This window comes from Carcharodon carcharias, chromosome 2 (assembly GCF_017639515.1).
Source record: "Carcharodon carcharias isolate sCarCar2 chromosome 2, sCarCar2.pri, whole genome shotgun sequence".
Taxonomy (NCBI): Eukaryota; Metazoa; Chordata; class Chondrichthyes; order Lamniformes; family Lamnidae; genus Carcharodon; species Carcharodon carcharias.
The window spans coordinates 158,583,039-158,609,251 of record NC_054468.1 but is presented as its reverse complement, the minus strand read 5'-3'; the positions used below and the strand labels follow the sequence as shown (position 1 = coordinate 158,609,251).

At 45.7% G+C, this 26,213-nt stretch overlaps 1 protein-coding gene across 1 annotated transcript in view; it reads right to left on the bottom strand.

Moving 5' to 3' along the window:
- The window catches only part of LOC121288392 (NADPH oxidase 3-like), a 154,676-nt gene extending 128,663 nt beyond the window's left edge, over nucleotides 1-26,013 (bottom strand). Inside the window, exons 1-6 of the mRNA XM_041206948.1 lie at nucleotides 25,905-26,013; nucleotides 24,831-25,115; nucleotides 17,281-17,408; nucleotides 14,105-14,206; nucleotides 11,667-11,777; nucleotides 11,462-11,572 (exon numbers count right to left, since the gene is read on the bottom strand). Of these exons, the coding sequence (XP_041062882.1) occupies nucleotides 11,462-11,572; nucleotides 11,667-11,777; nucleotides 14,105-14,206; nucleotides 17,281-17,408; nucleotides 24,831-25,115; nucleotides 25,905-26,013 (846 nt within the window). The remainder of the gene's footprint in view (nucleotides 1-11,461; nucleotides 11,573-11,666; nucleotides 11,778-14,104; nucleotides 14,207-17,280; nucleotides 17,409-24,830; nucleotides 25,116-25,904) is intronic.
- Nucleotides 26,014-26,213: the final 200 nt, after the last annotated feature.

The following is a 26,213-nucleotide window of genomic DNA, read 5'->3' as shown; positions in this document are numbered from 1 at the left end:
CTGACATCCGCAGGAGGGATGGAGACAGCCTACGCAATGCTTGGCCCTGTTGCCTTGATGACTTCAACGTATGTCCTCTGGAGAGCCAAGACCTTGAGGGTCCTGGCTTGCTTTGGCTGTCCTCCTATGGACCAGCTGCTCCCTCTGCCGAGACAAGGGATGAGGTTGAGGGGGTCACAGGCAAAGAGGATTTGGAGGGAGGGGACAGCCTCTGAGATTCATGGGTGGATGACCCAGGGATGTCAAGCTGCTGCTCCTCCTCCTTTCGGGTGCCTGAGGGCCCCGGCCTGATTCCTTGAGGGGAAGGAGCACCTGGAGGGATGTTGAGGTGCCCTGTTTCTCTCTTGCATTGCCACTGCAGGAACTCACCCATGGCTACAGTGATGGAGTGCAGGCCTGCGTGCATCTTCACATTCTGCTGGTCAAGGGTCTCCATGGTGTCCACCATCGTTCCCATGGACAGCTCCATATCTCCATATGCGCACATATGTGACCCACTTCATCAGAGAGCAGGCGGGCGCACACTGACTCATGTGCCACTCTGTTGAGGACTTCTGACAGCTCTGCGTGATGTTCCCCCGCCTTCTGCTGACTCTCCAGGATGAGTTGGAAGGCCGAATCCAGAGGCTTATCATCTGACTTGGACCTCACAGATGCCTCATACCCAGCAGTCCTCTGAGTGCCAGGGAACTCGGCTGAACCTGCCTCCTCCTGCTGCGGTCACATGTCCGTGCGGTGACCACCAGATTGTGAATCCAAGGCTGCTCTTGATCTATATCCCACTGAGGTGTGTGTCTCTGTGCTGGAGGGTGCGGGTAAGCACTGTGATGGGTTTTCCAGGCTGTTTATTTCCAGCTCTTCAATGGAGAAGGTGTCCTCTTGGCTGGAGGTGAGGACGTGGATGGAGCTGAGGGGACTGGCTGGATGAGGGTGTCAGTCACTTGGCAGAGTTCTCTGTGAACCAAAGTAGTTAGTGCTTGTCAGCAGAGCCAAAAGCAGGAGAGAGAGAGCACTCATAGATAAGTTGAGAGAGGGATGATGTGGTGCAGGACCCTTATGTGGGTGTTCACTGCTGACCTCACCATTGCACAGGCACGGTACACGTCCTCACCAGTCAGCGTGATGGCACGCTCCTCAAAGTGAGTGAGGGACTAATCTGAGCCACACCAACCCTGATCTGGGACCTCTCCTGCTGTTGTGAGCCAGCTTCTCCTGCATGAATACAGATGGGGAGAATGTGAGCAGGACACATGGCATTGCATGAAACGTTTGTGTGGCGGGCGGAGTCATGGACGGATTAGGATGTGAGCTTTAAAGCATATGAGTCTGATGGAGATGTGAGGGTGTGTGAGAGTTAGTGGTGTTGTCCTTTGAGATGTGAGATCTCTGTGGATGTGCGATAGATTTGAGATTGAGTGTGAGTCGAGATTGATGAGGTGGTTGACTTACACTGGGGGAATGGATAAGAGCATTCATCATCTTCTTACATTGGATGGCTGACCTCCTCTGTGCTCCCATCTCACTGCATACTGCTGCCACCGCCTCCCAGGCTGGATTGGTGACTCTGGTGGACCCCCTGCGGCCAGAGCAGGGGTAGAGGACATTGCGCAGCCTTCCACTGCATCTATCAGGCGTCCCAGAGAGGCATCACTAAATTTGGAGGCTGCCAGCTTCTTTGCTTTTAGGGTCATCTGTTGCCTGGAGCAGTCCTGGCCTGTAGACAGGAAGTAGGCTATGCTCTGGTGCACTTTAAATATGGCGTCTGGAGCGAGGAAGTGTTGAGGTCATGGAGTGGCAGGTAAATCCAAACCCGCCCACCCGCCAGCGAGCTGGTGTGTTCCCTGTGAATGCTTAATTAATAAGGCAGGATGTCCCAGGAATGGGATAATACAGCACAAAAAGCCGCAATGCGGCCAGCGGGAAAAACATCCTATTTCCCGCCCGCTAATACACTTTGTGCAAATCTGGGATGATTCCTCCAAAAATTCATCCTGCTGGGAAACTGATTTTTGGCCTGCTGCTAAATTACGCCCCCCCACCCACCAGGCTTCCCACTGTAGCCGGGCCTGGAAGATTCCATCCTAGGACTTGATGGCCAAGGAATGTGTCAATAATTTGACCCAACAAGTTGAGTACCAACCTGCAAATCCTTCCAACGCATGCCAGTGGCAGATGGGGAGACGGTGGCTTAGTAGTATTGCCACTGGACTAGTATTACAGAGACCCAGGGCAATGTTCTGGGGACCTGGGTTTGAATCCCACCACAGCAGATAGTGCAATTTGAATCAATAAAAATCTGGAATTAACAGTCTGCTGAAGACCACAAAACCATCGCTCATTGTCATAAAAACTCATCTGGTTCACTAATGTCCTTAAGGGAAGGAAATCTGCCATCCTTACCTGGTTTGGCCTACATGTGATTCTGGACCCAAAGCAATGTGGTTGACTCTTAAATGCCCTCTGAACAAGAGCAATTACAGATGGACAATAAATGCTGGTCTAGCTAGTGACATCTAGGCACAAGTAAAAAAAAACATTAAGGGGGTGGGGGGGAGATCCCTGGTCAGCCGTGTGATGGAAAAATGTTGGAGTCTCCACCATCACTACTGACTACAAGTGTATTCAGACTACAACATATATCTAAAAAGTGCATTTTGCCATAGCAACTCGGACTCTCTGAGTGAACTGTAATACACCACCAGTGCAGTTTTCTTTGTATTGTTTTGCTGTTCTTTATGTCTATCCAAGTCCATGGGGTACCTACTCTTCTTTGCATTCATATAACATTTTTTTTTGTTTTATTCTATCTCTCATTTCCCTTAAAAGATCAAAGTTGTTCAATTACACAAGTAGAGCTCTTGCCCTTTAGGAGAACATAATACTTTCTGGAGGTTTTGTGGTGCAATGGGTAGTGCTCATGCCTTGAAGCCAGAAGATCAGGTTTCAAGCCCCATTCCAATGATGTTTTGATGGCTAAAGAAGGTGTGTTCATAACATGACAAAACAGATTGAGTATCAACCTGCAAATCTTTCCAACACATACCAATGGCAAGCAGTAAGAGTGGGAGAGATTCCTGGTCAGCCATGTGATGGAAAGAATGATGGAACCTTTACCATTACTATCCATAGATCCAGTCTACAACATGCCTGTGTGAACTGCAACACACAACTGCCACCACAGACCAAATACTTCTTTGAACCCCTCCCACTTTTATTTGTTGTTTTATCCATTAATGGTCCCACTGGATCTACTAGGGGCATAGGAACATAAGATTAGGAGTAGGCCATTTAGCCCCTCAAGCTGTTCCAACATTCAATGAGATAGTGGTTGATCTCAATCCTAAATCCATATGTCCACCTTTGCCCTATATTTCTTAATACTTCTGGTTAACAAAAATCTATCAATCTTAGTTTTAAAATTAACAATTTTAAAATGAACAATCTTGCATCAATTGCCAGTTGTGGAAGAGAGTTCCAAACTTCTACTATCCTTTGTGTGTAGAATTGTTTCTTAATTTCACTTCTGAAAGGACTGGCTGTAATTTTCAGACTATGTTCCTAGTCCTCAGCCAGCAAAAATAGTTTCTCCCAATCTACTCCATCTGTCCTGCTTAATATCTTAAAAACTTTGATCATATCCCTCTTCACCTTCCAAATTTCAAGAAAACACCCTGGTTTGTTTACTGTCTCCTTGTAGCTTATCCCTTGGGGTCCAGGGTTCTAGATTCTAGTAAATTATGCTGCAGTCTATATGAGGCCAGTTCATCCTTCCTAAGGTGTGGTGTTCAGATTTTCTTACAGTACTCCAGGTGCAGTCTAACCAGGGCTTTTTATAGCTAAAAGTTGACTTCTACCTCCTTGTAATCTAGATATAAAGGCCAGTATTCCCTTGCTTATTTTGATTATTTTCTGTACCTGTTCATAATATTTTAATGATCTGTATACTCACCAAGTCTCTTTGGACCTCCACTGCTTCCAGCTTTTCACCATTTATAAAGTACCAATTTCTTTTCTTTTTACGTCCAAAGTGGATGATCTCACATTTAACATTGAACTTCATTAAACAAAGAGATAAAAACAAAAAACTGCAGATGCTGGAAATCCAAAACAAAAACAGAATTACCTGGAAAAACTCAGCAGGTCTGGCAGCATCAGCGGAGAAGAAAAGAGTTGACGTTTCGAGTCCTCATGATCCTTCAGCAGAACTGGTTGAATCCAAGGAGAGGGGTGAAATATAAGCTTGTTTAAGGTGGGGGGGGGAGAGAGAACACCCAACAACAACCCCCCCCACCCCCCACCTTAAACCAGCTTATATTTCACCCCTCTCCTTGGATTCAACCAGTTCTGCTGAAGGGTCATGAGGACTTGAAACGTCAACTCTTTTCTTCTCTGCCGATGCTGCCAGACCTGCTGAGTTTTTCCAGGTAATTCTATTTTTGTATTGAACTTCATTCACCAGTTTTTCCCTTTCACTTAATCTATCAATATCTCTTTGTAATTTTACACTTCCATCTACATTGCCTATCTTTGTGTCAAGGACAAATTTGGATGTGTGGCTTTCCATCCCATCTTCTAAGTCATGAATTAATGCAATGAATAATTGAGGTCCCAACATAGATCCTTTTGGGACACCATCAGTCACATTTTGCCAATTTGAGTATCTGGCCAATATCCCTACTCCTACTCCCTGTCTTCCATTCAGCCAATTTTCTAACCAGGTCAATGATTTTCTTCCATTCTATGAGCTTCAACTTTAACAAAAAATCTCTTATGATGGACTTCATCAAATGCTTTATGGAAGTCCTAAAAATAACATCCATAGACATTCCCCTGTACATCACTTTAGTTACCTCTTCAAAAAATACAATCAAATTTGTCAGGCTTGACCTGCCTTTTACAAAGCTACTCAAATAAAAGCAAAATACTATGGATGCTGGAGGTCTGAAATAAAAACAGAAGGTGCTGGAAAAATTCAGCAGGTCTGGCAGCATCTGTGGAGAGGGAAACAAAGTGAATGTTTCAAGTTCAGTAGGACTTCTGCAGAACTATTCTTCTTGAAGTTTAGTTCACAGAAGAGTCATATTGGACTCAAAACATTAACTCTGTTTCTCTCTCCACAACTGCTGCCAGACCTGCTGAGTTTTTCCAGCACTTTCACAGAATCAAGAATCACACAGTGCCGAAGAGGCCCTTCGGCCCATCAAGTCTGCACTGACACGTGAGAAACACCTGACCTACCTACCTAATCCCATTTACCAGCACTTGGCCCATAGCCTTGTATGTTATGACATGCCAAGTGCTCATCCAGGTACTTTTTAAAGGATGTGAGGCACACCGCCTCCACCACCCTCCCAGGCAGCGCATTCCAGACCGTCACCACCCTCTGGGTAAAAAAGTTTTTCCTCACATCCCCCCTAAACCTCCTGCCCCCTCACCTTGAACTTACCTCCCCTTGTGACTGACCCTTCAACTAAGGGGAACAGCTGCTCCCTATCCACCCTGTCCATGCCCCTCAATCTTGTACACCTCGATCAGGTCGCCCTTCAGTCTTCTCTGCTCCAACGAAAACAACCCAAGTCTATCCAACCTCTCTTCATAACTTAAATGTTTCATCCCTGGCAACATCCTGGTGAATCTCCTCTGCACTCCCTCCAGTGCATTATCCTTCCTATAACGTGGTGACCAGAACTGCACACAGTACTCCAGCTGTGGCCTCACTAAGGTTCTATATAACTTCAACATGACCTCCCTACTTTTGTAATCTATGCCTCGATTGATAAAGGCAAGTGTCCCATATGCCTTTTTCACCACCCCACTGCCTTCAAAGATCTATGGACACACATGCCAAGGTCCCTTTGCTCCTCAGAACCTCCTAGTATCATGCCGTTCATTGAATACTTCCTTGTCAAATTACTCCTTCCAAAGTGTATCATCTCACACTTTTCAGGGTTAAATTCCATCTGTCACTTATCTGCCATTTTTAGCATCCTGTCTATATCTTCCTGTAGCCCAAGACACTCAACCTCACTATTAACCACCCGGCCAATCTTTGTGTCATGCGCAAACTTACTAATCCTACCCCCCACATAGTCATCTATGTCGTTTATATAAATGACAAATAATAGGGGATCGAGCACAGATCCCTGTGGTATGCCACTGACACTGACTTCCAGTCACTAAAGCATCCTTCTGTCATCACCCTCTGTCTCCTACAAAGAAACCAATTTTGAATCCACCTTATCAAATTATCCTGTATCCCGTGTGCATTTGCCTTCTTTATAAGTCTCCCATGTGGGACCTTGTCAAGGGCTTTGCTGAAATCCATATAGACTACATCAATTGCACTACCCTTATCTATACACCTGGTCACTGCCTCAAAAAATTCAATCAAATTTGTTAGGCATGACCTCCCTTTGACAAAGCCATGCTGACTATCCCTGATAGGTTCTCTCCTTCAGAATTTTCTCCAATAGTTTCCCTACCACTGATGTGAGACTCACTGGCCTGTAGTTCCCTGACTTAGCACTACAACCCTTCTTAAATAGCGGAATCACATTAGCTGTTCTCCAGTCCTCTGGCACCTCCCCTGTGGCCAGAGAGGAATTAAAAATTTGGGTCAGAGCTCCTGCGATCTTCTCCCTTGCCTCCCTCAGCAGTCTGGGACACAAACCATTTGGACCTGGAGATTTGTCTACTTTTAAGCCTGCCAACATCTCCAATACCTTGTCACTCCCTATATCAATTTGCTTAAGAACCTCACAGTCTATCTCCCCGAGTTTGATACCTTCATCCTCAGTCCTGTTCTACTACTACGTCTAATTTCTGTTTTTATTTCACAAATCCATGCTGGCTCTCTCTGATCAGCTGTGAATTTTTAGGGTGTTCAGTCACCCAATCCTTAACTATAAATTCTAATATTTTCCTGACAACAGATGTTAGGCTAACTGGTCTATAATTCCCTGCTTTCCCTTTCTCACCTTTATTAATTGGTGGAGTGGCATGCACAATTTTCCAATCCATGGGAATGGTTCCTGAATCAAAAGAACTTTGGATGGTTATAGTGAGGGCATCTACAGTACAATGTTCTTACCTATTTCAATTTCTGCCTCACCCCTTCAAAGTCTGCCTGACTGTACACAATGTTCTATACAGTTGTAGCAAGACTTCCCTACTTTTATACTCTATTCCCCTTGCAATAAAGGCCAACATTCCATTTCCCTACTGAATTGCTTGTTGTACCAGATGCTGACTTTTTGTGATTATGCAGTCTCCACTTAAATAATATTCTGTTTCTCTATTCTTCCTGCCAAAGTGGAAACCTGACATTTTCCTACATTATACTCCATCTGTCAAATTTTTCCCACTCACTTAATCCATCTTCCTTTGCAAATGTTTTGTTTCCTCCTCACAACTTGCTTTCCTGTCTATCTTTGTGTCATCAACAAATTTGATTACAATACACATTGTCCCTTCATTCAAGTCATTAATATAGATTGTAAATAGTTGAGGCCACAGCACTAATCCCTGTGGCACTCCACCAGTTACAGTTTGCTAACCAGGAAATAGGTCATTTATCCTGAATCTCTGGGCTGGATTTTACAGCTCCCTTGCTGGTGTATTTGATGGCTGAGTGCTCATAAAATAAAGTGGGGGGCCTTCCCATTGCCTTCCCGCCACTCCTCCCCACCCCCCACTCATATTAGTGGGGGGAAAGGTGTCAGACAATCCATCTGCCCTTAGGTCTATTGAGGCCCTTAAGTGGCCAATCAATGTCCATTTGAGGGCCTCATACAACCTCTGCTGCTATTATATATGCGGCTGGAGAAGGCGGAGGAAAGGCAGGTAGCGTGGGCTGCTGCAAGGAGGGTACCTGAGCACTGAAGAAGAGTCATACGGACTCGAACCATTAACTCTGTTTCTCTCTGCATAGATGCTGCCAGAACTGCTGAGATTTTCCAATGTTTTATATTTTTATTATAGGAGGGTACCTGTGTCTCCAAGCCATCAAAGGCAACCCCCCACTAGATCATACTTCCTCTTTAACCCTCCCCTCTGGCTTCACAAACCTTGCCCCCCCCCACCCCCCCCCAACTACCTCCTCCCTTTGCTGGGGCCTGCTAGTGAGGCCCATCCAAAATCCCACACTTACCTTTATGTCTGGGCTCCATCAGTCTTCTTCCTCAGGGACTGTCTGTACTCCCAGCAGTGGCCAGAACTCTCCCAGGCTACCTTTGCCAATGTGATTTGTCCAATCTTTATGAAGATTAATATTCCCCCTGATTATTGCAATATCTGTCTTAAAAGCCCCCATTATTTCTTGTTATTATTTCTTGACCATAGTTTCTTGTCTTACAGTGTAGCTACTGTCAGGGGGCCTATAAACTCCTCCCACCAATTACTTCTTCCTTTTAGTATTTCTTATCTCCACCCTAACAGATTCTACATCTTGGTTCTCTGAACCAAGATCATTTCTCACTACTGTATTGATCTCATCCTTTATTGACAGAGCTATCCACCTCCTTTCCCTTTCTTCCTGTCCTCCTGAAATGGCAAACGCCCTGGAATATTCAGATCCTAATGGTGTTTACTTTGCAATCATGTCTCTACATAACGGCTATAATATCACTCTCATTTATGTCTATTTGTGCTAGCAATTCATCCTTTTTTTATGAATGCTGAGCCTTTAATTCTTTTTACCATTTTCCCCTACTCTGTCCTTATTTGCTGTGCACTCTTATGTTTGTGCGCTCCATCCCTTCCTGTCTGGTTATCATTTCCCATGTTGTTACCCTGTGGTATTACTTTGTCCTTCCTCTTCAACTTTTCAGATCTCCTCTCTTATGAACCCTCCCTCTCTGCCAATATTTAGTTTAAACCCTACTTATTCGATTTGCCAATACATTGATCCCAGCACAGTTCACATGAAGGCCATCCCAAGGATACAGCTCCCTCTTTCCCTGGTACAGGTGGCTCATAAATCAAAATCCATTTCTTCCAAATCAATCTTTGAGCCACGCATTCAACTCTCTGATCTTATTTTCCCTGTGCCAATTTGCTCATGACTCAGGTAGTTACCTGGACATTATTACATTTGTGGTTCTGGTCTTTAAGTTGGCCCTTAGCCCTAGGTCATCGGTACCCGCATAGATTACAACAACTGGGTCCTTCCTCTCCCACTCCAAATTCCTCTCCAGCCCCAAGGAGATGTCCTTAACCCTGGCACTGGGCAGGCAACACAGCCTGGTCAGTTTTCTCATCTTCTCTCTATTCCCTTCTCTCATCTACATAAACTGCAAGAACCTCGAACCTGTTGGACAATTGCAAGGGCCTGCATTGCTACCTTCTGGGTCCGCATACCTGCCTCACTTGCAGTGACACCCTCCTGTCCCTGAGTACAGACCAAATCTGAAGAAATGTGACTGTCTCCTGGAATAAAGTGTCCAGGTAACTTTCCTGATGCTCAGATTCCAGCTGATCAACTCTGAGCTGAAGTTCCTGAAATTGCAGACACTTACTGTGGATGTGGTTGCCATGGATCACACTGCTGTCCAACAGCTCCCACACACTACAGCTACAACACATCACATCAAATCAATGTTACATGCTGATTGATGTCAGGGTCTGTATACTCTGCATACATCTGGTGGATGCCTCCTGTATACGTGTTAGCGCCCTCATCGAATTGATACCTGGTACAGCCTTTTCCAGAAATTTATGCTTGTACACTAGATGCTATTTGAAGGCAAAACAACACTCATTGCGCAAAAAAATACTGCCACTATGGTGCTGAATTTCATGGGCTATGGGTGGAAGCATCTGGTCCCATTGGTGGCGGGCATCCTGGCGGGCATGAGCGGACAATATGGTGAGAAGGCCAAAAAGCGGAATTACACCATCATAAAACTGCTCCACCCGTCAATGGCGGGCTGTGTTTCCTGCCACCTCAGGTGGGGAACCTACTTTAGTATCTCATTATAAGCCTTGCTTGCCGGAATCATCTCCCCATGCTGGATCATCTGAGCACGTTGGCGTGATTGCATGCCGATGTGTTTCACAAGTGATGTGCAACTGGCAAGTTGCACTTTGATTGGATCTTTGAAGTTTGTTTGCCTAGCTTTATTCAGACAGCACTCACAGTCATCAGCACTAGGCTTTGCAGGCAGCATCACATCATTTTTAGGTGGGCACACATGCAGGTCTTTACCTACAGACCCGCCGTAAGGCAGGGATGGCTTTTCAATGGCTGCAGGGCTAGGGTTTGTTTGGGGAAGTTGGAAAAGTGGCCTTAGGCAAGAGAAGAGGCTGCAGGATGAGGGTTGTACTGAGGAAGGGGGCTATCCCAAGGCATCCTCTCATAACCTTACCGCCAGGGATCCCAGTCCCTCCGAAACCAAGAACCCAGGCTTAATCTGACTGTCATGGATCTTCTTCTTGGGACTGCTTGTAGTCCCAGTAATGGCTACTATTGAGCTCTGGCGCTGTGGGACATTTGTTGGTCAATTAGAATAGCCGGCAGCTCTTGAGGGCGGCACTTCCTTTCTCACAATTATATTATTAATGTGGGGCATCCTTTTTTAAAGTGGGTCAGTTTGTGACTGAAGTTTCTACTGAGAGGGTGGGAATAAGGGGAGCAATATGCCCCTGTAAAATCCAGCCCTTGGTTTATCAAAATCTAATAGAATTATGAACATTTGTACAATCGCGGTCAGCTTGACTCACTCTTGTTTCTCAAGACTGAAGGTTGTTAATTCAAGCACTACCCTGGGTATTTGAGCACATAATCCAAGATGATCCTTCAGTGTAGTACTGGGTGGGTGGCGGGGGAGGGGGGGGGGTGGGGTTGGTTGGGGTGGGGGGCGGTGGAGGGGGCATCCTGTATTGTGGATGCGATCACTTGTAAATGAGATGTTACATAAAAACTCTGCTTGTTTAGGTACATAAACACAAGAGAACATGAGAGATAGGTGCAGGAGTAAATCATACAGCCTGCTGAGCCTGCTGCACCATTCAATACAATCATGGCTGATTCTGGAGTTCAACTCCACTTTCCTACTTGTTCCTCATACTTCTTGATTCCCTGAGAGACCAAAAATTTGTCTATCTCAGTCTTAAATATAGTTAACAATGGAGCATCCATAATCCTCTAGGATAGAGAATTCCAAAGATTCAAGTTAGATAGAAAAAATCGCTAATCAGAAAAAGCAGCAAGGTTCTCCTGGAGTCCTGGCCAGCATTTATCCCTCAGCAAAGAACATGGGGAAAGTTTTGACTTTGGGTGATAGTTGCCACGCTTCCCCACATAAAGCAGTTTGGATTTCACATTACTATCATTACAATTAAACCTAAATCTCAATTGAACATTTGAACATAACATTTGCTGACCTTTCTTTCATGTGGAAAATCATATATAAATGTACCAAGTTGTGTAAACCTTAGAGTACCTTGAAGAAATAGTACATACACTGCATGATCCTCTCAAAAGTGAAATCAGATTCCGACTGATGGGCAGCAGGATCAGGAGACAGTTTAAGTTGAGACACATCGCAGATGCTCTTGACCAAGCCAGCGCTGACTGATAGGAAAAATCAGACACACGTCTCTAGCTTATACCAAGAGCAGATTAATAGTGTAAAAATATGCTTAAATGACAATAATAAAGCACTTACTCCAAGCAGTGCACGAGTATAAACATATGCTTCCTCTTGTTCATATAGGAAGAAAGTATGGCCGAAAAGAAAAGTATTCATTCCCAACCACAACAACTGTAACATAAAAAGCTATTATTTCACAAACTAGAAAATAATGACATTTCATTGTTTTAAATGGTTTACTGGGTGTAGCAAATGTTTAGAATAAGATAAACTTTTAAAATCAATTATGCATAACATTTCAGCTTCAAACTGAAATGAGTAAACTGATACAAATTAAAAATTAACTGTATGCCTAATGTACATGATGTGGAACCTGTAGCTTTTATTTTTCAATAATTTATCAAATATCTCAACAAATGCAGTTAGTTCTGTTTCTTTGTAAACTATAAAAAATATATTTTCCTAAACAGGTCTGAACCTGGAAAAATAATTAACATTCAAAGTTGTGCACAATAATTAAAGCTTATTATTCATAATAGCGGATTTAAACATTGAATGACATAACATTAACTTTGTACTAAGAGAACATTTGACAAGTTAACAATTTAAATATAAGACTTACTATTATGATGAGCTTTGGAGCATCATTCACAAACCAGTTTGCCATTGATCATGTAGAGCTGTAGCTTTAATCTGTTTTCTGCTCCTTTACAGATGGTGTTCTGTTTTCTACCAACCCAGCACTGTCGACTATTGCTGAGGTGTAGCATTACTGAGGGTGTGCTCTGGAAATCATAGTTCAGTCTTTGCCTGTTTAGCATTCAAATATTTGTTAAGCTGTAGTTCTAAAATTTCCAACAATCCCATAGGGTAGGCAGTTTAAAAAGGAACATATCTGGGCACTAGATCCCAGTGAGTTAGCTGATCATTTTTCTTTCTCTTGAAAGGTAAGAAGCCTACATAAAATGAGATTAAACATTCTCAACATAGTTCCTATTGGGTTCAGCCCCATAAAAAAAATGCTGTTAAATATCATTCAGACAGCCCACATGAATGGATGAATACACTGGTGCAGTATGGTTTACTTCTCTGAAGTTGGAGTCAAGATATGTGTCAGGAATACTGTGCTACCCTTGCTAAGTCGATTTGTTCTCATCTTTGAGTTCAAAGATTATTGGTATGAGCCCCTCAACATCAACTTGTATTTATAAAGCACCTGTAATGTAGTAAAACATCCCAAGATGCATTATAGGAGCATTATAAAGCAAAATTTCACATCATGTTGCATAAGGCAGTATTAGAATAGCCAAAACCTTGGTCAAAGAGGTAGATTTTAAGGAGCTTCTTCATGGAGGAATGAGAGTTAGGGAGACAGAGAAGTGTAGGGAGGAAATCCCAGAGCTTAGGGCCTTAGCAGTTGAAGACACAGTCAACAGGGATGGAACAGTTAAAATAAGGGTCACTTAAGAGTCCAGAATTAGAAGAGCATTGCTGTTTTGGAGGGTTTTACAGCTAGAAGAGATTACAGAGGGAAGGGGGGAGAGGTCATAGAGTGATTTGAAAACAAGGATAAGAATTTTAAAACAGAGACATAGTTTGGTTGTAGGACAATGTAGGTCATCCAGAACAGGGGTACTAGGATAATGGGACTTGGTGCATGCAAGGGCACGAGCAGTAGAATTTTGAATGGCCTTATACCAGGGAATGAATCGATATTCTAGGCTGATACTCCAGTTCAGTACTGAGACAATGATGCATTTTTGCAAACTGGTTTGTGAACAAAGTTCATCATAACAAGGCCTTGTTTGCTGCATGGTTGATTGTTAAATATGAGATAAAATTAATCCCTTTAAGCTGTTCCAATGCTATTATGATTGTGCAGCCCTTTCTAGTAGGCATACGGAGACCAACACGGAAGGAGCAGGAAGAGGATGCAGGAGGAAGAGACCCTTTTTCACTGAATGGGCTGTCCATAGATGCCTGTTTAGTCTTCAATTCCCTTAGGATGTTATCCCAGCAGCACAATGCTTCACAATACCCTACCTCATAATCCATCTGCTATATCCGATCACAGCATCCTCTTGGATAAAACCCTGCAATAAATGCCATCAACAAAAAAACCTTTCCATGATAGCTTCAACCAACAACACATCCAGTGAAGATGAGATAACTTAAATATTCACCCTTGTACATCCTTAGTGCCTGTTTTACAGGTGCCTATGCTTGTCCTAGTGCTCCTAAACAGTGCTATTCAGTTGCTGCAGTAGGGATGGTGGAAGGCTGCTAACCTTTGCTTGGGGAGACTGCAAATGACTTTGCAGGGATGACCTTAAGCATCTCTGAGCCTTGAGGGTACTGCATCGGACTGCACCATCTCGGCATGAGCAGTGGCAGGACTAACAGAGAGGCAACAACAAGGGCACTGACAGAGCAGCAATGGTGGGAGCAGGAATTCTGTCCTCTTGAGAAAGGACAGCAAATTCGTGCTCCATGGAGCCAGTGACACCCCTTACCAAATCTAGTATGTGTCGGAGGACAGATTGCTGGACTGCCACGAAAGCCTGCATGCACATTTGAACATTGAGATCTACAGCCATGATGACAGCAGTCTGATTCTGTAACACAACACACATGGACCTCATAACCTGCAGCATTGAGATTCTGAATGGCTTCTGCCTGTGCTGCAATGGAAGCTGAGGCAGTGTCCACCAGACACTGCATCGCACTGGGTCTGCAAGTGCAATCATGGAGCTGGTCGCCATTTCCGTGCAGGAAAGGGTGGGTTCTAAGCCCTGTGTAAAATCCTGTGCCACAGTGGAGCTGAACTGCTCTATGCTTCTTGACAGTGACAGGAGGCTGTCTGGCAGGCATACTAGAGCACAAAGCATATTGGTGTGCGTGTTCATCTGCATTCTCCTGTAGGCTGCTTCATCAAAATCCTCATCCAAGTCCCCTGCAGTGAACTTGTTTGTGATCTCACCTTCCAGGGAGCTGGTGCACGAATTGACTTATTCTCCTGAACAGGCTGCCAACTAATGCCTGGTGATTCACCACCTAGAAATCCCGACTATACAACCATCTCATATCCTAGCTCATGAATAGTCCATTAACATACGGAAATGTTATTGATGGGCAAGATCTTGGTTATCATATCCTGCTGGTTTCACTCCAATTAAAGGGCTGAATTTTGCCGTTGGCGACCAGGGGGCAGGGCCAGCTCGCTGACGCGTAAAATGATGCAGGATGGCATCAGGGGGAACCCCCGACATCATTCTGCCTCATTTAAATCTTCAGGAAGGCGGGGGCACAGCAAAATCAGCTGCAGGCCCGCCGACCTGTCTATGGCCAATTGAGGCCATTGACAGGGTCATTAAAACAATTAAAGGACCTGTCCGACCACCCTTAAGGTTGGCGGGCAGGCCAAGAGCCCGGGTGGGGAATAGAAAAAACATGAAACCTCATCCATTGGCTGGATGAGGTTTCATGTAGGGATTTAAAAAGTTTAATAAAGTTTTAATGTAAATCATGAACATGCCCCATCTCATGTGACATTGTCACATGAGGGGGACACGTTAAGGGTTTTTTTTTCTATTTTTAATGTTTTTAGAACTGCCAGCGATCTCCCTGAGGCAGCACTTAGCCTCAGGGAGATGTGCGCTCTTTCGTGCGCATGCGCAAAAGAGCACACTCTCGCTTTTGGGGAATCTCCCCACCGCCCGCACAGGAAGCACATAGCACTTCCCGGCGGACGTCACGCTGGGCGGGCCTGCCCACGTAAAAAGGCGGTGGGGTACGCTTCTCCGGTGGGGATCGGCTCCTCGCCCGCCGGAGATTGGGTCGGGCCTGCCTGCCTGGAAGGCAGAAAATTCTGCCCAAAGAGTTCTTTGTATTAGCATATCCAAGGAATGTGGGGGCACATTCAAACACAGTGGTCTGGATTTTCATCCTCGAGGTGGGTAGGGAAAGTCAGGAAAATTCCTGACTTGGCCTGTCTGCCTTGGGAGAAAGTGCCTGCCAAGGCAGGATCTTCATTGCTGGGGGCTGGGTGTGAGCTGCAGTTGGGCCAGCCAATGCGGGAGCAAGTGTGGACAGCCATAGGGGCTGCCAGGTGCCGAGGTGGCTGGGACTTTGTCACAGTGGAAAAAAATAACACAAAGGCCCTCCAGCCCTCATCCTTCACACTCCCATCACCCTCCAAACACTCCCCATGCCCCATTCATGCCACAACATGCCCCCCACCCACCCCCTCAATATGGATGCTTGGCTGAGAGCCCAGACATCTATTAAAATAACAGAACACCTGCTCCCTAGTGTAACATTGTTTGATTGACAGATCAGGCTCTCTGATCTCTGTGGTCAATTTCACAAAGTTTACTGACACAAGTTAAGTGGATTCAAGTCTTATGGTTTGTTGGTTTTTGAAACTTCAAAGGGCCTGGATGATTGATACTTTTATTAGATTTCAGTCCAGGCTTTCTTTTTCATTGGAGAAATTTATCAATGGAGTGCATTTTTTCAAAGCTTTGTTTTACACATCCCACTCTACACTGTAAGGTTCAAGGTGTACAGTGGGTCAATGGGAATGGAAATGTCATAGCTTGGCATAGGGGGCATGAAGGGACATAGGGTGTGGGTGGAAGGGCAGAGCCTGGCATAGGAGGCATGAGGGGACATAAGTGGTCGGTCGAAGGGCAAAGCCTGGCATGGGGCCTGTGGGGCATAGGGAGTGGGTGGAAGGGCAGAGCCTGTCATAGGGGCCATGAGGGGACATAGGAGTTGGGTGGGGTGTGGAACTTGGCATAGGTGGCATGAGGGGACCTTTTGAAGTTACCTTTTAAAAAGTCCCTTCATGCATACTAGGATTCATGACTCCTCTAAGGGGCTGTGAATCATGACTCTTTAAAAACCTGGCCTGGAAACTCTCGTAACATTTAAGTAGTATTTAGATATTCATTTGCATTGCCATAGCTGCCAGGGCAATGGGCCAAGTGCTGGAAAATGGAATTAATGTAGTCAGATCTTTGTTGATTGGCGTGGACACAATGAGCCGAATGGCCTCCTTCTGTGCTGCAAACGTCTATGAGGCTTCACGAAAATTGAAGAGAATTGGAGATACCTATCTCTGGAATGGAGCCAGCCAGGTTGGGAATGCCATATGCGGACTTCTGACAGGAAGCTGCCTGCACCCTTTAAAGGCAGTCTCTAAAATTGGACAACTCAGGAATGGGATTGGGAATCCCAGAATCAGGATCTGTCTGCCATTTTAAAAGGGCTCCTGAGTCAATTGAACTTGATGAGAATCCAGACCAGTGGCTCTATAAAGCTTGTGGTTCTATAAAGCTTGTTCGCCTGTCGCTATTATTTAGTTTTATAATTTTGGCCACAGGAATTCAGTGATTGAGACAAATCATTTAACTGGATAGACGCATACCCATGTGTGTCTGATAGATTTGTTAGCTGCTCCTCTAGACTAGTATATTGAAAAAGGCAACCACTGTGGCTATGTCAGGTTTGCAATGAACTGTAGAATGCTGGGAGGAAGAGTTTGGCCAATTTCTGAAAATTGTCCATCTCAAACAGCCTTTTTGCAGTCCCTTTTTTGGGCTTTTAAATGTTGAATCTTTTAAGTTGAATGTGTTCTTGCTGAAGGAATGGCTACAGGACTTGACCCCAGAGTTCAACTCCTCACATCATCTGTCACTTTTAAACCACTTATCCTGTTTCTTGCTGAGCCAAGCCTCATCATTAATTCGTCAGCTTTAAAAGTAGAATGCGTTCTTGCTGAAAGACTGGCTACAGGTGGCAGCTCTTTTGTATCTGAAAACAGAAAATCAAAAGTGGAGAATTGGGGTTTGCGAAAGGGGGTGTGGTGGAAAGCATGAATCCCAAGGTCACACCATCTGTAGCTTGCGCTTCATGCCAGATAGCAGGATGAGGGTGAGGTGGGATTTAAGAATAAGACATGATAATATCCTTATCCTGGGGGGTGGCATGGTGTGATTACATATTATCATCACGTTGAGTAGGCATGGATGTAATGGTAATATCACTGGACTAGTACTCCAGGGGCCCAGGCTAATGTCCTGGGGGCAAGGGTTCAAATCCCACTATGGCAGCTGGTGGAATTTAAATACAATTAATTTTTAAAAATTAGAATTGAAAGCTAGTCTCAGTAAGGCTAGCCATGAAACTATCATCATTTGTCATGTAGACCCATCTGATTCACTAAAAGAAGCAAAAGTGATATGAGGAAAAAAACCACCTCATGCAGTGAGTGCACTGCCTGAGAGTGAGGTGGAGGCAGATTCAATTGAAACCTTCAAAAAGGAATTGGACAGTTATCTGAAAAGGAATATTGTGCAGGGTGATGAGGAGAAGGTGGGAGAATGGCACTAAGGGAATTGATCATTTGGAGGGCCAGTGCAGACCCAATGGTCGAATGGCCTTCTTCTGCCCTGGAACAATCCTGTGATCCTGAATGTCCTTGGCAGTGCCAGATGTAATAATCTCCGTGAGCAATGTAAGACATTAATGTAGTGGGTATATGCCACGTGAAGATGCATTTACTGCTGTTGACTACCTGTGTGAGGTAATTGAACTTCGTCTGCAACTGTTGACAGACTCTGGGACTTAACGTCAACATTCACCTTGTCTCAGTCCCTTCTGAGGATGTTCCTTGAGGACCCTAGCAGAAACATGGCCTACCTCCTCCTGACTGGCTGTGCGGTATTTATGGGTTGCAATCCCCATGTCCAAGAACAGGAGCAATACAAATTTTAGCTCTTCTTGTTTAAATCCTTCATTGCCTTGTTCCTTCCTACCTCTGTAACTTGCGCCAATCTTATAACCTTCCACACCCCAGAATTCTCTTTTTTTTGACCCTGTTCTCTTAGCATACCTCCCTCCCTTCACTCCAAAATTGTGGCTGTGCCTTCAGCCATCTAGGTCCCACTACTCTTCTCTGCTCTTCCTTCCATTAAGATCCTTCTTACAGCACAATTTTTTGATATAGATTCTTGTCATCTCTCCTTCTTTGGCTTGGCATTGATTTTCTTTGTTAATGACAGCTCTGTGAAATGCCTTGGGAATTTTTAAAGGTGACATCTAAAGGCAATTGTTGTTTTTATACATTAGCAGTACAGGTCATGGAGGAGTAGATGCAGTTTAATGTAACAAAGTCATTTTTCAAAATTATGTGCGTAATTTTTCAAAGATTTGGAATTGTTGCAAGAACTCATTGTAGGGATGAAGGAGGATTAACTGATAATACATGACATTGCAGTTGTGAAAGGTATTGGTGCCCTCTCCTGGTATAGTGTTGTATGGAGACATCATATTAGTCTAAGTGATTTTGATACATGGCCGACCTGCTATGTTGGGAATGGTAGCTTATTTGTTGTGTTACTAAACTAGTAACTTGCCTTCTTCAACTGCTGCAGTCCATATGGTGAAGGTACACCCACTTACCCAATATCCCTTGATTCCCTAAAAGATCAGAAATCTGTCTATTCCAGCCTTAAATGCATTCAATGATGGAACATCCACAGCATTTTGTGTTAGGTAACAAAGAAGCCCACATTATTGGCACCCCAGCCACCACCTGAAACATTTACTCTCTCCACCACTGATGCACAGGGTGGAATTTTCCGGTCCCACCAGCAGCATGCATCATGGTGGGCATGACTGGAAAATTGGAAGAGCCAGAAGTCAGTTTCCCGATGGCATAAAAATGGATTGTAATTTTCTGCTCCCACCTCTCATGGAGGGGACTGGGTTACTTGCCATGCCATACTGGGAACTGCATTTACATGCCTTTGCAACTCATGAATGCTCATTAAAAACCCAGCTAGCTGGAATCACACCCTCACTCCAAATCAAATGGCCACGCCGATGGCTAATTAGACTGGCATGAATCACGCCGGATATAACTGACATGCACCTGGCTAACTGCACTTCATTCGCAACTTCCAGGTTTGTGCGTGCAGCACTCACCTACCTTTCACTGCACTGTTCTGTCTCCGTGCCAAAGCTGCTCTGGCAAAACCAGCGGGAAGGCAAGGGTGGGGAGTTTTGTAAGGCACATGCTTGACTCTGCAGGAAAGGGCAGGAGGGCGGGTGAGACAAGGAAAGGGGCTGGAAAGCACACACTTGATTGTGAGGGATCGGGGCTGGGGGTTTGATTGGAGCTTGGGGAAGAGAAGTGGACAGAGACATATGACTGGAGGGATGGGATGACTGGCTTGAAACACATAAGGTAAAGGGTGGACAGACTCATATAACTGGGAGGGGTGGGTGAATAGAGCATAGAAGGGAAGGGTGGACCGAGGCACATGACTGGGAGTGGGAGGAAAGCAGAGACAGACCTGGGACTGTGCACACTATTTCTTGGGTCCAGAAAGCGGAGACAGTTCTGGGGCTGTGCACACCATGTTACAAGGCTGTGCCTGGCATGCATGTGCTGGTCGTAGTCCAGCGAGAGGATAGGCCTGTCCGTCAAGTTTTAGTCATGCACAGTATGGTGTGCAGGGTGTGATCAGTCCCTCATGCATCTCAGTCCTGGGGGTTGGTTGCTTGGTATTGGGCTGCAGATGGCACAGTTACAGTCAGGGGAGGCATCTGCAGTCTGCAGCTGGGGAACTGTAACTAAGATGGGGGTGCTCGATGTCTCATGGTGGGGTGGGTGGAGGGCTTCTCAGTAGGTCACTGTGCATAGGGCCTCAAGATGGGGAGGGGTCAGGTCGACATGCAGCATTGGGACATCAACAGAAAATGATTTGGTGGGAGGACAGGGATATCCACAAGAGTCACAATGGGCTTCAGGATTTGAGGGGGAGGCAGGAGAGTGATCAGAGGGAGGGAAACTTCCACATGATGCTCTTTGGGATGATAGGAGGGACTTGGATGGTCACGGGGGCATTGGAAGCTGGCCTCATAATAGAACCAGAGCAGCACCATTTTGACAGCTGATGGAATGATGCAGTTGAAAAATAACCTTGGTTAAAAAAAACATCACCAGGGGATGGGTCTGAGGGCTTGTTGGAGGAGTCAAATACTGCACTTTTGAGCCAATTGATGGGGCACCCTAATAATTTCCACTTCAGGACATGGAGACCAATGCTCAGCTGAGACATGTTAGTAAACTCAAATGCCAATTGAAGGATTTGGGCACCTTAACTCATGGTACGCATTATTGCAAGAATTAAAAGTGGCTTGGGGCCAAATGTTGATTGGGTTTGAATGACCATTCGTCCCTCTCAAAGAAAAGTGCAAATGCCACAAGGATCCAACTGCAAAGGGACAAAGGCTAAAGTGCATTTGCAAAAAGCTCCAAAGATGTCTACACATCGCAGCTGAGAGGTTCAGGCTTTACACGCCTAACCAATTACAGTCATTTCATTAGTGCAAGCTTGGGCTCTAGCCTACTCCAAAGGAGCCAGCCTGAGAGAACCCTGACCGAGTCTCATAGTGACTGGTGTAATTCATCCTGATTCAACTATGTCACGCCAGTGGCATCAGGCGGTGGTTGGCGGGGGCGGGGTGCTTTCAGCTTCCAGTGATCCTTAAGACTGAGCGACAGCTGCAAGGGATGATCTGGAAATGGAATGCCTAGAATGAGGGCATCCCAAGGGCTTCAAAATGACTCGCTAGCTTGACGACGGAGGATGATCATTGCAGGGTTATGTTCAATCGTATCTCTGTTCACTTTTCTCACAAAGACAAGGAGGAATGCACAATGGAGGCAGCAGGCAAGGCTGCCTATTTCGTGGCTCTCATAGAATTAAGGAGAAGAAGCTGCCAGGCAGGGCAAAGGGAAGAGCCTTGTCCTGAAAAATATGAGCTAGCAGAGCTTCATGAAGACCCAGAAGCTGCGACAGACAGACCAATTCCACGGAGGAATTTGGCACAACCCAGAGTGTACCAAAGATGCCTGTCATGCTTGCAGATCAGTGAGAGACAGTACAGTAGATGCCTTCGCTTGTCAAGGGATGTGGTGGCTCACATCTGCTACATTCTTTGGGACGATCTGATGCCGAATGGCCTGTGAGGCCATCCATTGCCAGTGGCTTTAAAGCTGACTGCCACACTCAACTTTTTTGCAAGTGGCTTATTCCAAGGCTCCAGTGGGGGCCTCTGCAGAATATCATAATCCTCCATTCACAAATACATCTGAGGGGTTACTGATGTGCTATTCAGTAAGGCATACAATTACGCCCATTCTTTCTGGGTGAAGTCAGGATGAAGCTGCCAGAGTGGGATTTGCAGCGATCTTCGGCATCCCACAGGAGCAGGATGTCATCGATTGCACACATGTGGTCTTAAGAGCTTCCTGGCATCAATAGGAAAAGCTTCCATTCTCTCAATGTCCAGCTGATCTATGACCACCAAAAGCAGATTATGCAGGTCTATGCGAGATACCCTGGGAGCTCACATTACTCTTACATCTTGTATCACTTGCAGGTGCCACAGATCTTTGAGGGCCCTCAGTGCATTCAGCGTTGGGCTCATTGCTGACAAAGGCTACCCCCCAAAAGATGTGGTTAATGACGCCCATTCAGCAGCACAGAATGCTTCAGAGGAGAGATACCATGTGGCTCATTCTGCAACACACTCCTTGATTAAACAGACCATTGGCATCCTGAAGATATGTTTCAGACGTCTGGATGGTTGGGCAGTGCTCTCCAGTACTCTGCCCAGAGAGTGTCATGCCTCATGGTTTGTTGCATTCTACACAACCTGGCGTTCCAAGGTGGGGGCATGATGCGAGAAGGGAGACATGGAGGGGCTGCATGTCTACTTCAATGATGAGGACGTCAAGAGGGATGGGTTTGATGAGGGTGAGAATGTTGAGGCCTCAGAAGAAGAGGCCATAGCATGGGCCAGATGCATCAGACATGCCCGTGATATCCTTATAGTCACAAGCTTTCAGGATGATGAAAATGATTAGCTCATATGAGCTTCTTTTACCTGTGTCCTTCCTTCAGGCTTGACATTAACACCTTCTTTGCTGACCTCAGCATCTCAATGAAGGACAGCAATTTCAGAATGATGAGTCACAATCATGCGTGATGAAGAACTCCTCCTTGGAAGGCTAGGCAGCCTCTGGAGTTATGGCCATTCTGTTACGGGATAAGAACTCCATCAGTGCGCGCTGTGAAGATATGGTTCAGTCTTTTCAAGCATTCTGCCAAGACTTCACTGCTTATGGCACCCTTCAAGTGGCTGAAACAGCACTGTACTGAGTGCACTCATGGCAGTATGCCTGGAGCGTTGTTAGGCACCTCAAAGAGGACAATCATCTATCACTGTTTCTGGCCTGAATGGCTGAGGTTTGATCTGAATCCAGACAGCGACTTCTCTCCACAGGCCATCCCTTGTGCAATAGTAATGTTCTGGCCTCATCATCATCCTGAATCCCCAGCGTGAGATCATTCTTTAGGACGCAATGATCTGTCACTCTCAGTCATGGATGCAAGGCTGTGAGTCAGGTCAACTTTGTGTGCACAGAGAGAGCTTCAGCAGCACCACCGTCTGCCATTAGACAAGCACTCTTGAACCAGTCTTCGTATAGAGCTTCCCAAGTTCCTGACAGCATTGCAGTGGCATCTGTGGCCCATAAAATGTCAACAATGCATTTAGGCATTACTTAGTAACTTCACTGATAATAAAAAGCACACATCAGGTTTAGTGGAACTTCACTCTGATCCTATCTGAGGCCTCCACACTTTCATCCCAGCAGTTTCAGATAGATACAAGGAAATCTGGCACACTGATGGCATTATGATGATCAGATAACCATGCCAATTGTCCACTGGAGAGCTGGCTCATGATTATGTCAAGCAATGCTAGGCAGACCTTCAGGTCCAGAGCAGCTTACTGCCATTTAATAGTCCAGCCTCAAGAGCCAAGGCACATATCTCTGATCTCACATAATCATGGACATCTGTCAGACATCACAGGAGTCACCAAGGACTAGCCTAGGTCCATCGCTCTGCATCATGCAGGTGAAGAATGGGAATTACTAGAGGGTTGATGTCTAGCTGTATAAACAGTCACAATGCAATGATACAGGCTGCCATGTTGTGCCTAAGAACCCTGACTATTGTTTGAAATGTAACCCATGCTCAAGCCTGACAGAGTTACATGGAGGCCTTTGAAAGATACACTGAATTAGATTGACTGCAATGTGGGTTACCATTAAAACCTGAGATCCACATTGAACAGTTATCAGTGCAGCAGTATCAGGAGATGTTACCAAACTGCAAAATCTAAACTCATGAGGCTGCATGATATGATCCTCTGACATAAGTCTAACATACTCATTGCCCAACCACCATGGTGATAGAGCAGGATGCTTTGCCCATGTTGCTGCTGTGGAGAGGAAAGTGACTCACTGTACTAAGATTGGGTGAGAAACCATAGGCATGAGGCACAGAATGGGAGATTAGTTAGGAGGGGGAAACACCTGTTACACTTGTATGACCTCAAAGTGTTGCATCAGGTAGAAGAACCATTTACTAGATGAGAATTTCAGAGAAGCAAAATATATTGATAGATATGCAAAGTACGTACAGTGAGTGAACACCTGTGCCACCTTTGTGCTCTCAAAATGTCTTAATTTTTCTTACCTTACCGCTGCATCTAGGTGCTTCTCTGACATCTGCAACAGAGGTGGAAGCAGACTGCTCACTACTTTGCTCTGTAATCTGTGATGACCTTGGCAGGCATCCTCTGGAGTAGCGAAGCCTGGAGGACATCGGCCTACTTTCGGTTTCCTGCAGTGGGGCAGGTACACCCTCCTCGGCCTGAGCAGCTGGATTTGCTGGGGTCACAGGCAGGGGGGAATTGGAGTGGATGGACAGCCCAGGAGACTCCTGGGCGGATTGGCCTGGGGTATCCAGTTGACGCTTCTCCTCCCTGTGGGTGCCTGGGGACCTCCTTGAGGAGAAGGGGCTCCTGGGGGTATATCGAGGTACCCTGTCCCCCTCTCGTATAACTACTGATACATCCCACTCATGGCTATAGCAATGGTGTGTAAATCTGCGCAGAAAGTGAGTGCTCTGCCAGACCAAGATCTCCATAGCAGACGCCACCATTCCAATGGTGATCTCGATGCGCTGACATGTCGGTGTCAGAACATCAGACAGAATGTGGATGGACTCCTCCATCCTCCGTTCTAATCTGGTGGCAGTCTCTGACAGCCCTGCCTGCTGTGCCCCTGCCTGTCTTTGGAGCACCAACATCTGAGGGATGATTCCAGAGGCTTGTCATCAGACTCAGACTGGTCTCCATCAATCCTCTGAGTGTCACTGACCTTGGTTGTCACTGCCTCCACCTGCTGTGGATCCAAATCTGTGTTGCACTGATCAGATGCTGCTCTAAAACTAGGTCCTACTGAGGTATGTGTAGGTGGGTGCATTGATGGCTTGACATCTAGTGGATCCTCAAGGTCCTCTTCCAAGGTGGCTTGTGGGCTGGGGCTGATGGGCTGGCTGGGGGTGTGTCTCCTCCTTTTCTTGCCAGTGGCTGTAATAGAAAAGAGATAATTAGTAACTGGCTAGATAGTCACCTATATTAAAGAACACTCTCAGAATCGGAGGGTGGGTGAAGACTAGTGAATGGGGCCTCAGTGGCTTGTTGGGAGATGCTGATCTCACCTTCAGTGCAGGAATGGTCCCTGTCCTCATCAGCCAGCTCTGCTGTCTGCTCTTCAAAGGAGGTGAGTGACCTGAACTCTGACATCCCCCCATCCTGTCTGGGGTTTCTCCCTATTGTTGTGAGTGATCTTTTCCTACATAAAGACAGATGAACAGACTGTGAGCAGCTCGGATGCAAAAATAGACAATAAGCATGCCTGCCTTCTATGTATGCTGAGTAGCCCTATGCAAGGGCTGAAGATGCCACTTGTACAGGATGTGACAAGAGATGAGGATGTAAAAGTGTGTGTGAGAGAATCAGTGATGATGTCCCTTATGCTGGTAGCGTTTGAGATCTCTGTGGACTGTAACCCTGCAAATGTCTGATAGCTTTATGAGAATGTGAGTTGAGATTGAGGAGAAGGCTAACTTACTGTGGAGGGTGGATGAGATCATTTTTCCTCTTTCTGCTCTGGAGAACAGTCCTCTTCTGAGGAGCACTGACCACCCTGATGACCTGCTCCCAAATCTTAGTTGTGAGGTTGGTGGACCTCTGGCTCCTATCATTGGTGGTAAAGGATCTCCTATCAGCCCTCAGTTGTCTGGAGGAGTGCCACTAATGAAGGAAAAACAATAAAGTTCCAAGTCAAGGTGAGGTGTGGCTTGGAGGGGTTCTTACAATTGGTGGCTTTCCTATGCGTCTGCTTCCCTTCTCCATCTAGTTGGTAGAGTTCACGGAGCTGAACTTGGGAGCACAACGCTTGTCCCTTCTTGGGGCCATCACTCATCGCAACAAGTCCTAGACTGCAGAGAGCAGAATGTGTGTGAGTCCTGTTTCAATATGGCACCTGGAAATAGGAGCCAATGATGTAACGGCAAAGCGGACGAATCCCAGCCCACCCTGCCATGAGATATGACATGCTTCTCATTTATTCATACATAATGAGGTGAAAAGCAGATGATTTGGCATGGAAACTCGCCATGCCTG